The sequence below is a fragment of the Euwallacea fornicatus genome, chromosome 10 (assembly GCF_040115645.1).
Source record: "Euwallacea fornicatus isolate EFF26 chromosome 10, ASM4011564v1, whole genome shotgun sequence".
NCBI lineage: Eukaryota > Metazoa > Arthropoda > Insecta > Coleoptera > Curculionidae > Euwallacea > Euwallacea fornicatus.
This window is the reverse complement of record NC_089550.1, coordinates 2594595-2609433: the sequence shown is the minus strand read 5'-3', so window position 1 is coordinate 2609433 and position 14839 is coordinate 2594595. Positions and strand designations below refer to the sequence as shown.

At 37.5% G+C, this 14839-nt stretch overlaps 2 protein-coding genes across 2 annotated transcripts; both read right to left on the bottom strand.

Annotated features, from left to right (window-relative positions):
• Positions 1 to 91: 91 nt before the first annotated feature.
• Positions 92 to 2605, bottom strand: Herp (Homocysteine-induced endoplasmic reticulum protein). Its single transcript, XM_066286454.1, has 3 exons — positions 2318 to 2605; positions 1824 to 2230; positions 92 to 1018 (listed from the first exon to the last, which is right to left on the bottom strand). Exons 1-3 carry the CDS (start codon positions 2450 to 2452, stop codon positions 586 to 588), a joined length of 975 nt encoding a protein of 324 aa, XP_066142551.1. The 5' UTR covers positions 2453 to 2605; the 3' UTR covers positions 92 to 585.
• A 1256-nt stretch (positions 2606 to 3861) lies between these two features.
• LOC136341447 (NACHT and WD repeat domain-containing protein 2) lies at positions 3862 to 14769 on the bottom strand. The gene is made up of 19 exons (XM_066286443.1): positions 14288 to 14769; positions 12990 to 13201; positions 12749 to 12934; positions 11189 to 11356; positions 10808 to 10958; positions 9531 to 9738; positions 9029 to 9480; positions 8738 to 8972; positions 8507 to 8684; positions 7984 to 8177; positions 7651 to 7882; positions 7366 to 7553; positions 7237 to 7310; positions 6612 to 6981; positions 6448 to 6563; positions 6129 to 6376; positions 5570 to 5783; positions 5324 to 5520; positions 3862 to 5275 (listed from the first exon to the last, which is right to left on the bottom strand). Exons 1-19 carry the CDS (start codon positions 14353 to 14355, stop codon positions 4923 to 4925), a joined length of 4044 nt encoding a protein of 1347 aa, XP_066142540.1. The 5' UTR covers positions 14356 to 14769; the 3' UTR covers positions 3862 to 4922.
• Positions 14770 to 14839: the final 70 nt, after the last annotated feature.

Below are 14839 nucleotides of genomic sequence, written 5' to 3'. Positions count from 1 at the left end.
AAAATGTTGTGAAAAATGTGATTATTAACCACACACCTAGTGACTATACCGAATTATCACTTTAATAGTACCTTAATATGAATTTAAACAGTAATTTTCAAATGTTTAATTCAAGTTCGTAAACCAAATTCCGTGTATACAAATTACTATATTAATTACCTTCATAACTAAATCACATTTCAATTAAAGCTAATAATACAAATATCAAACAAGTAATATAAGTGTTATATATGTACACTATCATAGTGATTTTTACATTTAACATCGGCTAAAGGCTAAAAAAATCATTTCTAACCTTATTTAATAATATGTATAATTTTGTACAGCAGATCTGTATGTGTATCCATAATATTACAGAAAATCGTCTCGACTATGTAAAACGTCTTCAAAAAACTGAATGTAAAAAGTATATAAATTTCTGCCTCATCATAGCAATACCTACAAAACACAGATCAATCAATCCCCTTGCATATATACCAAAGCTCACGTTGCCTCAATTATCGCTCAACAAAGTACATAAAACACTTCCAAAAATCTCGTTATATAAATGCAATAATTACATCAAATAAAAAGGAACAAACAATTTTACGCATTTATATTGGGAATTTCCGGAATGAGCGACGCGAAAAACGTTGTGATGAACGTCCAGGCAACCGTAAACCTCGTGGGTGCTTGCTCCTCTTCCGGCGCTCCCTCTGGCGTCCCATTGATGTTGTTATTGTTGTTAATATTGATGTTTCTGAAGAAACCCGACTGGTACAGATAGAGAGCCACACCCAAGAACAAAACGAATATGAATCGAACGGGGCTAGAATAGAAGTAGACCACGCTGAATAACACCATTGCTCTGCTGAGCATATAGAACACATCCAACCAATCGCGCTCTTCATTTTCTTGGGGTTGTTGGGGAGCGTTTGGTTGGGCAGGTTCAGCTGCGTTTTGTTGGGCGTTTGGGGGTGGGGGCACTCCAGGTGTTTGAGGAAGGGGTGATGAGGCTGTGGGTGTCTGACCTGAAGCCCTGGGGAATCCAAAACAAATTTAAGGCTTAAAATTTGATGACTTAACCATATACATATATCTTGAAACTATAAATAACTTAAACATAATAAAGAACACCAGCTAAAACTCCAATTTAAGAACCAATACAATTATAATTTCTTTATTTCAAAACAGGTTTTTTGGTATAAACGGTTTTTCATCCTCGGAGCTTATGCAATTATGGACACAGTTAGGGACGTTAATCTTTTTCTAAATTAATCATTGTCAATTACAGATGGTGAATAATTGAGTGTAAAACCGCCGACCTGCTTTCACTAAATCAAATCAAACCGAACAGTTTAAAACTGTTAATAGCCATTTTCTTGAAGTGTAAACCACTTTTAAAACATCGCGAAACGAGAAATTTCTTTTTAACTATATCATTAATAAATATTTAACTCTAAAAGTGTCAGGCACTCTTGCATTTATTTCAGTGATGTGACCATAATATAAGAGATCACATTAAATTATATTCCAGGCAAGGTCATTCTCGTAAAAATAAAAAACCTTTATCTCTTATAAATTACCCTAGAAATTACTAGATGAATCTTCAATAAACATCATGTTTGAACAACAATTCAAATTCTATAGTCAAGTCATAATGATATTTAATAAAATCACATTACCCACTGGAAACAATGCTACGACGCAATTCAATCATCAATAAAATTTTAATCACTCTACAATAAATAACTCTGGTCTTACCAGGCACTTTTTAATTGGCCAGAATATTCACAAACCTTTATCAATATCTAATGATCCTAAGACAACATACAAATACTTACATTTGCATATACTGGGCCATATATTGCATGTAGGCCTGCTGCATTAAGGCCATCTGTAACTGGTATTGGTTCAGCATATTATTTACATCTGCAGGACTTTGAAACTGGCCCGTGTAACTGGCCCATGGATATGTGGGAGGAACTCTTGTGGTATTGTCTGTCTCTACTCGGCTTTGAGAAGCTGTAGTCTCTGGAGGAGTTGGACTACTGGCACTTGTCGAGCTTCCAGGATTTATCCCTGCATTTGTACTAGCAGCTGTTTTTTGGGTCATCTTTGCTGCTCTGGGGGTGCACACTAAATGGACTGTATGAGTATCTTGTCCCTCATACTGCCTCAGTACATCTTTAAGTACTACAGAGTCGTTCAATAGCTGGCCAGAATATATAAGCTTTTGCTCCTGGTGTGGCTGCAAGTGTAAGATAAGATTGTGATAAGGACAACACTTAATTCTTCAAACAAGAAGGCAGATGGATAACAGCTGGTTATTACTTACAGGTTTGCTAGGATAGACTTCCGATAAATGCTCTTTCAATTTATTTATAGTCCATGACGTCTCACACCTAATTTTCTGATCTTCGATCTGCTGATTAGGGGCCTTAACTATGAGCGTAACGGGTAACGAATCCATTTCAAATGCACGACGACGTGATACTAAAGCCGAATCAAGCAAAAAACACTATTTACTGGCACTATAGTCGGTAATTTCCTGTGGTTTTTTAGTAGACTGGTGATTTCGATTCTGCAGTAGTGTTGTCCATTTTGTTGTTATGGAGTGACGTTTGTGACGTCATTCAACAACAGTTAGATTTGGCGTTCGCTGATTGGATGCAAGAAATGGGCTGACGTCACGTGGTTTGATTGGACCAGCTCAGCCTCCAGGACATAATGAGAAAAAGATTTAATGCAACCAAACATACACCGATGTAAAGTATTGAAATTTGCGCTGAATTTCAATTATTGGATGATGCAATTTTATTAATAATTTATTAATTTAACTAATTAGAATACTAGATACATTTATTGAAATTGCTAAGAGGCGAAACCAATTATTATTTTACTAATTTAGGGCAAATGGTCTCAATATGCAGCGATGCTAAGCTGCCGTCACGCGATCTAGTTATTCCAATTAATAAATATCGTATTTTCGTGGAATTCGGAACCGATTTGTAATAGATTCTCTGGGTTTTTAATTGTTACGATCGAAAATAATTTTGTAGATGGTAGACAATACGAAGTTATCTTGTTTTTTTTATTTATTTATTAATCTTACACCAACATTCCTTATGCAACAAGACACACACATTTCTACACTACTTTTAATGACATTTTATTATTAATGCCATAAGAACAAAAGAGCATCGAAGAGTCACCCATCAGTAAATTTTAAACCATGATCTGAAAAACGTGTTTAATTCACATTTCAGCTCTTAAAATAATGAGTTAAGATTGAACAATATCTTGTCTTTTCGTGAAAATTACCCATTTAGGTCTACAGGGATGGTAGAATAAAAAGCGAAGTCCCGCTTGACCCTTTTTCTTAAGAAAAAAGGTCCTGCTGCCGATATTGGTACGTATATTTTTTTAATTTTTGCCTCTAATTCATACTTGATTTTACGATGTTTTTATAACTTTGTAATGGATTTCTTTTATACGTAGTGGGTAATACTATATTAGCTTTCCTTGATTTATTCATTTATTTTAAAATAATACCCACTAGGAATATACCATTTACTACAACTAATGATAATCGAAGTTGATAATTTTATTTTTTTGCAATAATTGCGGATTAATTGGGAAGAGAATTTTTGTAGTTTATAGAAATTGGGCCTCTTTGAGATTTATTCATATTTATATATCAGTTTTATGGTTTTTTGAGATTTTATTTAGGGAGTTTGGACTAGTACGTAAATTGTGTTTGTGCGTTCAATGCAACCAGGCATATACCACCGTAGAGTAAAGGAATAACGTCCTTTTCAAATTATATGGTAGTAATAATAATCGAATATATTTAGGACGAAGAGAAAAGAAACGCATTCATTATTTGTAATACTTTACAATATATTTATGACTTTTAATATATTCACTAATCCGATACTTTTTTACACGACATTCACAACAAAAGTATTTATGTATATTCTTGAGGTGATACAGAACACTGAGAATGAACAACTTCAACCCGCATACCAGATGAGGTTCATGAAATATTTTATGTGATTTATGTACTATGTAGTAATGGAATACACGTATAATAATCGGTTACGTATATCTTCACAAGTGAACTTAGAGAGGTCTTATTTCCAACCTACACAAGTTTTGATTTTGTTAACTATTATTATCAGACGAAATTGGCATTTTTGTACTTATCAACTAGTAATTTAATATTTATTTACTTTTGCATCAGAGGCATTAATAACTGCCCCCATTCGACCCAGCGGTTAGGCCTATTCTTTCACGCATTTGATGACGAGAGGATTTTATACGCTTTTCTTCTACATTTAATCAATTGTTTACTCGCTCTTAATTAGTTACAATCTTATTACGTATAGTACAATATACCTACCGGTAATAGTCATAATTTTAAAGTCACCCTGTATATTAATTAATCTTCCACGGGAAAACAAACTCGATTAAAACCGCGAATAAGGGTGAATTCTTCAAAATATAAAAGATGAGTTGTTACCAGCACAAACGCCATTGATATATTTTGAATTATTGTTTCGCTGTACACAAAGGTTACCTTTTGGGCTATAAACAAATAATCAGACTATTATCCTGGTGCTTTGTCAAAAAAGTGCCCACAGAGCAGAATGTTTTAAGCGGTTAGTGGTCCTTTTTAATAGTTGCAAGTCTTGATTCCCTTGTAATTTCTTTGGTCTCAAGAAAAATAATCTATATTTTTTGTATTTATTTGCTTCTCAAACATCGTTTTTGATCGCCTAAAATATTCACAGGCTGTGCAGTTCATCTTAAAACGTTTCCAAATCCAAGACATTTTTCAAGAAAGTGCCACTGAACCAATATTTTCCAGTTCTCTAACACTTCATAAACCACAAAATACACGAATCAGTCAACAACACCTTTAATTAACCCTTTAATTTCTAAGTGGCAGTGTCGTCAGTCAACTGCCACGTTTTGCCTTTATACTCCTCATCCCCGTACTTTTCGTTTAATTGACATTCTTCTACACCAGGACCCCGTAACTGGAGGACCACAATGTCTCTGCGCCCCTGCAGGGCTAAAATGACATGCTGCCCCCCACTAGTCACCTCACAAGCAGTAATTTTAGTATTCGGCGTATATACTGCAAGTAAAACGCCCTTATTAAGGTCCCAGAGTCTGATGGAACGGTCCCGTCCCTCGGTGTCTGAGGACAGACACAAAGCCCCCGTGGGGTCCAATTTTAAGCTGGATACTGGAGCTGTGTGGCCACTCAAGGAGAAGCGACAATTGCCTGTGAAATTTTTGTAGATTGTCGGATTTTTGACCACAATGTTCTTACCCGTGATAAGGTCCCATACTAAAATCCTAGCGTCTTCCAGGCCAGATATCACACAGCCCCCTTGAGAACTGATTTCCAAAGAGACAGTATTGCAGGTAGGTTTCCATTTTTTGAATAAAGTGCCGCTTTGAAGGTCGTAAACGACGATGAAATTGGGGCTCTCGTCATCGATTTCGTGACAAACGCAACATACGTAACTTCCTATGAAAAGTGTATTAATTTCAATGCTGTTAATTTAGTTAGCACTCGCCTTCGTAGGTGATTGCGCTTAAGGAGGTAATAAAGTCATGGTGAGGTATACGTAGGTCGTAGAGGAGCTTCTTGGATTTTAGGTTCCATACAAGTAAGGGGAAGGGTTTCTGCGTCTCGTCACCGCAGACCAAGACCCTTCCGTCTCCCGAGACCAGCAGGGAGTTTAGAAATCGGTCTTCGCCGGCTTTGAATGTTGTTACACAGTCGCCTAAAATTACAAAATTTTCATACATTTAAGAGATTAATGGATGATGAAGTTTTAACGTAAAGATAAGCACATTTAATCTCAAAAGAGACCCAAGTAGAAAATTCGCTTGTTTCGTTATTTTATTACAGTGAAATAATTTAAGCATTGAATTATTTATTGTATGAGGTACGAGTGGCAATGGTGTGTGACGCAATGGGATGAAGAAATGATGAACGAGTTTTTCTTAACAATGGTGAATGAGGGATGTGGAGATTTATACTCTGGATCCCCAGTCAACACACATTAACATTAATAAAAGAAAAAAAGTAGCTGTTTTGTCACATTTTGGTCAATTGTATTACTTACCAGTTTCCAAATTCATTAAATTTATATACATCCTATTCCTATGGAGGGCCACTAGATGGTTTTTGTCGTGCAGCCCGTAGAAAGGCATCTTTTGGTTCATCACCCCTTTGAGCTTGGTCACAAAAGTGCCCCTGTTCAAATTGTAAATCCTCAACTCCCTTCGGCACAGCACTATACATCTAAATTCATCTATGGGGATGAGGTTGGTGGGATGCGGAATGCCTTTTAGCGTTCTAATTTGTTTACAGCTGCAAACACATTGTCAAATATTATTTTGTGTTCCGGCCATAGTCCTGCACTTTGGCTTAAATAAACTCACTCTAAAACGTCCCACACACATACGCTCTCGTCGCTAGTGGATATCGTTACAATGTATCTATTGGAATTCGGGATTCTCACTAATATGTCTAGGTTTGTGGCCAGAGGAACTGCGTCCTATAAAAAGGCATTAATCACTGAATCACTCATATTTATACAATATACCTCCTCCCCTAATACGTCACGGTTGAGAGCAAGCAGTGTGAGTACTGGAGGCTTCTGGCACGCCTCAAATAACTCCAATTCTCTGCCTTCTTTACTCCTTCCTCGCAAGAATGTGTATAAGTGCGAGTAGAACTGCCTGCCGTCGTAATTGAGAACTTGTGTGTTGATTTCCAGGAACTCTTTAAGCATTCCAAGGAAAGTGGTTTTGACCATTTTGGACAGGTTAATATCTTCGAGGATCTGGAATACGCTGGAACCGCACAACTTGTCGTAGATCCAAGACATATCCGTCAGATACTTCGAGGTTTCTAGGTCGTTGTGTAGGTGATAGTAGTGGAAAGAGAGTTCGTCCAGTTTTCTTCGGTTGTAGCTATTAATGAGTGGACTCAATTGCGGATTCGTTTTCTAAATTTTACTGCTGCATGCGCCAATTCTTACTTACCTCAAAGTGCGATACTTACAGGCACAATTCAGGGTCTAACAGAGGAAAAATCAAAATCGCCATCAAAAGCTTTTATTGACTATTTGCATGCACACACAAAGTTCATTTTTGAAGAAAAATTCATGCAAAAATTATAATACAAAATTAAACCAGTGAAAACGAGCATCTTTATCACGATCATACCATTTTCCTAGATCGTTGGCTTGCGACACTAACCGGCCCTGCAAGTCAGGGGACTTTTCTTGCCACCATTTACCCTGAAATATCATCGTCATACCATGTTTTAAACTCAATTTTAACAAGTAAAATTACCTCATAATAATGGAACAAGGTTTCATGGGCCCATGTTTTGAATCTACAGTAACGCTTCAGTACCGCTTTCCTTAATAAATCATCCTTCCATTGGATGCCTAAAACTCCCCCCGTGAGGGACCATATCAGAAAGGGGGCCAGGTGTTTTAACAGTCTCGGCCAAGCCAAACAAGCTGGCGCCCAAGGAACTATAACATTGACAGAAAATTAAAAAAATCACGGTGGTTGTAAATTTTTGGCACAGTTTGACACCTTTTATGACGAAATCTGATAGTTAAAACTGACCGTAAGTAGTATCGCTATGGAAACTATCATCAAATGCCAACAAATCAAGCATTTCCGAGTCGGTGACACCGTGCTTGCTGCATGTGATTAAGGCCAATGCATGCTGGACCTGTGGGGGCCCCAATATGATTTCTAGCTCTTCCAACATGAAGTCCAGCTGATCGGGTAAATTTCCCTTTGGGTGGATTTCGTGGTCCTTGTCCGCCCACCATGACGTTTGCCAAGCAAGTACCTATTTCAAATCAAAGGGATAGGGTAGATAAAATGTCGAAATTATTATATTCAGTTTATCGCTGTAAATAATAGCTATCTTTGCTATGTTGTTTTCTATACCTTTGAGTATAACGGAACGGTGCATTCTTGTACAGACTTCAGGACGCAGTCTTGTATTTTGGAGTTGATACTGTGGTTGTACTGCATTACGCTGGACATGAGTATGTTCTTGGCCTCGTTTTGGCCCAGTATGGGCATGCTGATGTGGCTGTGGTTAGGCAGGTGGGATTTCAACTCGTTGTGCATTTGCGTTCCTAAATAATAATAAAAAAGTTAAATCATTCGATTTTCAAATGTACTTTTGTTTCAAATATGTTTTACTAAATTTAAATTGTTTAAAAAATATTTGCATGAAATATGCCCGTAATATCAGGAAATGAACGAAATTTCTGCTAAAATGGTGAATGGAATTGCGTTTCTTTTTTTAAGGTTAGTTTGAATTTATTTAAAATTCAAGAAAGTTATTGACAAAACGGTTCGTGTCGCGATCTATGATTATTATTTTAATTAAGTTTAAAGTTTTGTAACAAAAATATTCAGCAAAAAGTAAAAGAGATAGAGTGATGAAACCAAATAAACTTACCCTCCGCTACTGAAATAATCAGCTTCACATTATCTGGGAGTTTACTGGGTACCCACTGGATATCAGTCGAACTGTACTCCCTCACCTGATCCAATCCATCCAAAAAAATCACCAGGGGCCGTTGCAGACTATTGGCACTTAGTAGCCTTGGCAATACCTTTTGATATTCTTCAACCCTCTGAAAAACATCATTAAAAACTTCTATACCCACATAACAAAAAAAGATCATACATGATAACAATAACACTTGTGTCCATGCGCCAATATAGAACACTGATTCGTTATGGAACTGAGTAGCTGCTCTACAGTGTTACTTTGAGCGCTGATTCCCACAAATCTCAGCACCAAAAATGCTTCTGGTAGCTTTGCAGGACACTGCATTGCTATTTTGGAGAGGAGAGTAGTTTTTCCGCAACCGCTTGGTCCTGTGAGGAGCAAGGGCGTCGACTTATCACTTGTAATGTACCTGATGCGTATAAAAAAGTAATTCCTATTGATATGTAAATTCATAACACGTCTTACGAATAAATTTCCTCGATAGTGCGCTCCCTATTGATGCTGCACTGCGAGGCTTTTTGGCAGAAATAAGTCTGTTGATTGAGCTCCTCAAACAAACCAGCCTCAATACCGTAACTGGGTCTTATCATAGTCTTATTCGTGTGGTCGTCAATGATCGAGTCTATAGTTTCCTGCAAGTGCTTTTGCAGATGCATTGTTACAGTAGTTACATATTCTTTATGTTCAGGAATATCCAGGTTTAAACCACTCTCTGAATATTTAACTTGAATGCGGACCATGTGCTTTTCAGCTAATTGATCCCGCAGATCTTTTTGCAGTCCATTTAGTCTCCTAACAGCTTCCTCCTCTCCAGGACTGGGATTTTCCGGAGTTTTGGGGGTGGGAGTGTACACACGGTTCATCCAAATGCACCTTTTGGCCATCTCTTGGCTCATGAAAACAGTGTTGTGGACCTCCTGCACCAACATACTCAGTGCTGGAAAAAAGGAAGAACACAGGTTCTTACCTGCTCCACTACAGTGGTCAAATATGTGTCTCTTAATTCCACTGAGAAAACGTTGATTAGCACTGCTAACATCTTGTCAATTTCATCTGCCCACTCTTGAAAGGCCTTTTCTCGGTCTTTTAGAGAACTTTTGTTAAAGCCGGGAATGTGGCAGGAAATCGGCCTTAGTCTGTAGCACGGTGGCTGAGCGTCACTATCCAATGTATACCTGTGAAGTAAATTGTATTACACAGGGTGTTCCGAAAAGGTCGTGCTAAACTTAAGGTAGATATAAGACATTTTGCGGTGAACAACTTTTGCACAGAAACCCTTAATCAAAAATGACCCAAAATGACTCCCGAGTCATTTTTGTTCAAGAAATTTCAATATTCAACTTTTAGGTGAATAGAATAATAATAAACAGAATAAACAATGCAACATGAAACAAACTTTTTTTGTCTCTTGATATAAGTTTATCAATTGCATTCCTAAACTCGATGTTTTTGAAAATTGAGCCGCAGATGGGCAATCTCAATTCTTACTTCACATGGATCAGAGTTCGTGAAAACCAAATTGCTATTAACATGTGAGCTGGTATTAATGTCAACTTTTCAAATGATTGGATCCCCACTTCGGCTACCTGGTAACATCTACCTAAATTTTCTGTAAGAGGAACTTCTTGAACTATTGGACAATGCAAAGGTTTCTATGGGCATACGGGATAGAATATGTTTCCAATATTACAACACACTTGTCCATTTTATCCGTACTATACAGGATCATCTAGACCAATTTTTTTTTTTTGGCGATGCACCAGAAGAGGCGAATCTATTAGGTGGCCAGGGTGAAGTCCGATTTAAACCCCTTGGATTTTCTCCTCTGGGGTTATTTCAAGTCGTTAATGTACGAAACTCCTGTAGGCACCCAAGAGGAACTGTTAGGAAGAGTGATGGCAGCCTCTCTTTTCATGAAGCAAGATCCGCACATCTTACAACGGGTTTGCGATTCAATGATTCAAAGAACAAATTTATGTGACTAAGTTGTGGGTCATTATTTTGAACATTTATTATATTTTTTTAAATAAAAAATAATTAAATATCGAAATCTTTTAGCGGCCCTAAGCCAACATTACGTTTTTGAACAAAAATGACTCTGGAAAGGAAACGGCTTATTTTCGACTAGTGGTTTCTCTGCAAAAAATTATTCACCGCAACGTTCTCTCAAATCTCCTTAAGTTTGGAACAACGTTTTTGGAAAATCCTGCGCAATGTTTTATTTCTAATAATGAGGATTCTTGCCATTTTTTAAGTAACCCCTGAGCAGTTTGATTTTCGCTGCTCTCCAGTGCCATTTTGAAGTCAGTGCTCTCAATAGTGATGGGCAGTAATTGAGTCCCTAGAGAGTTGTTAAGGAAAAGCACTGGGATCACGTAAGCCACTTCCATTTGCCCTGATAAAATTTATAATAATAATAATAATAATAATTAAAATAGGCCGTACAGGGTGCCTTATTTAGATGTGCCCACCATTACTATTTCTAAAAGGATAGATGAAGATTAGAAAATCTGTTCAAAGTTGCCAGTTTTTTCCCATTTAATGGCAGCAGTGTCCCCAATTTAATTCCAGTAGTGGACACGTATAAATAGAACATCCTGTATATGAACAGTTATTGAAATTTACTAGTAAGTTCTCCAATGCATAACTCAGGGAATTCATGGTCCTGCTGTTTTTCAAGCAAAGTTTTCCAGTGCAAATCCACAATATGTAGTTCGTAGCCTTTGGATCTGCAATGCTGTCTCAGGGTTGGATAGACTGCATTGTGAAGCGAACCTTTTTCTACCACACAGTCTGGAATATTGATTAAACGAAGGAGGATTAATGAAAAGGGCCATTTTGTGATCGATGAATATGGAAAAGAAAGACAAAAATAACCATTTAAACCAATCTAACTAGACAGTTTATAAACTAAATTTGCTTAATTAAAAAACACATAATTTTATGACCCAAGGAACGATTTCAACGATTGGAAGAAAATAATCTTGATAGCGGGAACGACGCAGACATTCAAATTCAAGTCCGCCAATCACTTTACAACAAAAATAGTGATACGAAGGCTTCAGCCAATCATGAGGAGCAATTCGTAAATTATGGGATGATTCGTATGTCTCCCTCGCCGCTAAAGTAGATTTCAGTTGGAGAAAAAAGGAAGGACAAAATAACAATTGCAGTCTGTTATTTTATTTTTGTCGCCATTTTTATCTTGTTCTTCACTTATGTTCGGTCAAATTGTTCACAAACGGTGCAGAATACGCATAAATATAGTATAAAGTTAGAAATGGTAAGTTGCAAAGAAAAGGTAGAAATCCTGATATAAAGAGAAGGTAAGAAATGGCCAGTCTTATATTTGGGACCTTATCCTTGACGAACATTCTACGTGATTCCGCTAAAATCGCAATTAGCCTTTTTTTTAAACTATCACAAATTTCAAAATAATGGTAAATTAATTCAGATTAGTAAACAATAAAAGTGCTCGAAACCTGCGTAAAATGATTAATAAGTTTTATGTATGTTAGGTTTTATGAGAACAAGAAAGAGCCCTGAAATAAGCCAAGTAAGCCGGAATAAACTGGAAGTAGTCGCAACAAGTTCTACGTCTCCCACTGAAACAGGCTTTTAAGGAGATTATAATCGCTTTTGAAAGTTATATGTATTTTTGATGGTAGAGCCAGGACCAAATTAAGAAAGAGTAGATAAAATTGCGTGGCTGAAAACGATTATTTATGGTGAGTACTTTTGAAAGCTTTGAAAATGCCACGAGAAATCTTAGAAAAAAAAATGGCAACGCTTGTTTAAGTATTCCACAATCAATATAGGCAATCAGTAGTGCGTTCCAACATAATTCAAAAACAATGTTGCCACTATTTAACAGACAACCTCTAAAACCGAGTATTTTCGCAAAAGATCTATGACTTTTAACTCTTCTTTTTTCGATCAAAAGAGGTATTTTCGGAATTGAAATAATATCAAAACAAACTTAATTATACAAAAAAGCAGAATGAAATTTATCACACTCGACTCCCACAAATATCTCGCCAGAAAATTGTGTGTACTTAATGGAATTTCGTGCCAAATGACTTTTAATTTTTATTTATATCGGTTGCTGCTGGGTGCATGCATCGGAAATAACTGTTTAATAATGTGCAATATAATTATTATACAACAACATAACGTAAAACTCACCTTGTGAATCAGCCGCGCAGACATAAATAACAATCTTTCTGCTCCTCAAAGACGCTTTGGCGTGAGCTATCCTTCCCATGATCAAATGCTGCAAGTTCTCATTGAGACTCGAAACTTCTTTCGGAACGTCTTCGGTTAATTTCTCGAACCCTTTGGGGCTCAATGGGGACGAAATGGACATTGAGTCTATAAATACGTTATTAGGAACAATAAAGAAAATTAGAATTCCCTTAATGGTCACCTGAGGTGCCCTTAATAAGTTTCGATAAATTGGGGTTCTTCAAGTCACCCGGGGGCTTAATGCCACTAGACGTGGATTGCTGTAAAGTGGGCGGCTGCCCTGCAGTGCTGGGCTCTAAAATGACCCCACTGTGTGGGGTCGTCGTTATGTGATTGAGGAGCGTCTGCTGCTTCTCCGAGGGCAGCGATGTCCGCACCTGGTAACTGGCGGACCTTAAATAGGGTAAAAAAAATCATTAAAACGTTTGATGGAGATGCATCTCCTTGGGCGAATGACTTTGTCCCAGTTTCGCCAAGGCATCAGCAGCAGCGGCAGCTTTTCGTGCGAAACTAGGTCAAAAGTCAACTGGACCATCTCGGTGACGTCGTCGTTGCGTCCAGTGACGTCAGACCGGAACATTTTCCCGTATAAAAGCTTTCCGTGTTGCACGTTTAATTTCGATTGTGGTTGGTCTTTATTAAACGGAAAATGTAGTTAATATTCATTCTTGTTTTCCGTAGCATTTTCCTTTTATAACGAAGTGACGCAGTTGAAAATACTTGGCATTTGTTTTTTGATTTCGATTTTAATTTTTAATAATATTATTAGCTAAAATGACGACCAAAGGATACACCTCTAAATTTCAAAACATCATCATATTTTGCAGTTGCTATATGCTAGTTTGTAATAATTTGAAAAATCTCCGATTCTCGCTGCTTACGTGAATAGGTTTTAATTTTCAATAATGGTATGTTTAAAATAAGCAGTTCCTTCAAATTCGTTTTAAAGTGATTGCCAAAAGTGGCGCCTCGAAATTTCAAAATGGCGTCTTATTTTTCAATCCTTGATGCTCTTTTTTCGAGTTTGTAAAATATACCTACAGACATTGTTTTTTTTGACAAATTTTTATTTAAAATCAGGGACAGATTGTATTAAAATTAGTTGCTTAATAGCGGTCAATGAGAGCGTTTGAAAATTATAAAATGACGCCGCATTAAGAGGCATATTACCTCCACCATTTTGTGCGGAAATATCAGCTATAGATTAAATCTCATTTTCGACAAAACTTTCCAGTTCCAGATACTGATTTGGTATTTCTTCTAGTTAACCCAGAAATTCCAAGGGGCGGTTATATGGGTGGCCGAATAAAATTAAACGCGAAAATTGCGAACAGCACCATGACGCAGTGTAATACTTTAAATACATGTATAGGGTGGCACAAAAACTGTGAAGTTATTTACCAACTTGTGAAATAACTGACTTTGAATTTAGATGAGATCAACTAGTGAATTAAACGAGAGTTTGTGTATATTACTTACTCCTCGGACCTCTGGGACATGTTGTCCTTATCCTTGTGGGCCTGCCCGCTACTGCACGAATTCCCCATTTCGCCCCTGATAACTTCACCACCTCCCAATGCTTACCAATCCCTCACCGACTACTCTTTTCTCCATGTCCCAACACTCAGACACTCATTTCTCCCATTGAAATCTTAGAGAACACAAACCACTAGAACATTTACCCCTTACACCGATCCCCTATTAGAGAGGAGGAAATTAAATTGGTACACGACATTTGGGGTCACCGCGACGACCCGCGGTCGAGTGGGGCAACGTGGTGGAATGACCCTCGGGGGTTCTGAAACGCGTCTTTTGTCGGTTTAGTTAAATTCCTTAGGTTACAACGGGAGACTTCCAGGAAATTTGTTTTAGTTCGCGGACGAGCGACGAAAATAAATATTTTCCAGCGGAGTGTCGTCGAAGCAGGTTGGCATGGCGCTGTGACGTCAGTGCGCGTCGCGACGCTCCTGACACCGTCGACACGGATCGATTCCGGCTTTTATACAAGGGAAACTCACTTAGTATTCCATG

What these genes read in the sequence shown, in the direction of transcription:
- Herp (XM_066286454.1), bottom strand. Translation starts at nt 2,452, where the DNA reads ATGGATTCGTTACCCGTTACGCTCATAGTTAAGGCCCCTAATCAGCAG. An exon ending in AAGTCTATCCTAGCAAACCT is followed by an intron (nt 2,231 to 2,317) that starts GTAAGTAATAAC and finishes TTACACTTGCAG; the next exon opens with CCACACCAGGAGCAAAAGCT. An exon ending in ATGGCCCAGTATATGCAAAT is followed by an intron (nt 1,019 to 1,823) that starts GTAAGTATTTGT and finishes TGGATTCCCCAG; the next exon opens with GGCTTCAGGTCAGACACCCA.
- LOC136341447 (XM_066286443.1), bottom strand. Translation starts at nt 14,355, where the DNA reads ATGGGGAATTCGTGCAGTAGCGGGCAGGCCCACAAGGATAAGGACAAC. An exon ending in GATTATTTCAGTAGCGGAGG is followed by an intron (nt 8,178 to 8,506) that starts GTAAGTTTATTT and finishes ATTATTATTTAG; the next exon opens with GAACGCAAATGCACAACGAG. An exon ending in TTTAATGAATTTGGAAACTG is followed by an intron (nt 5,784 to 6,128) that starts GTAAGTAATACA and finishes TTGTAATTTTAG; the next exon opens with GCGACTGTGTAACAACATTC.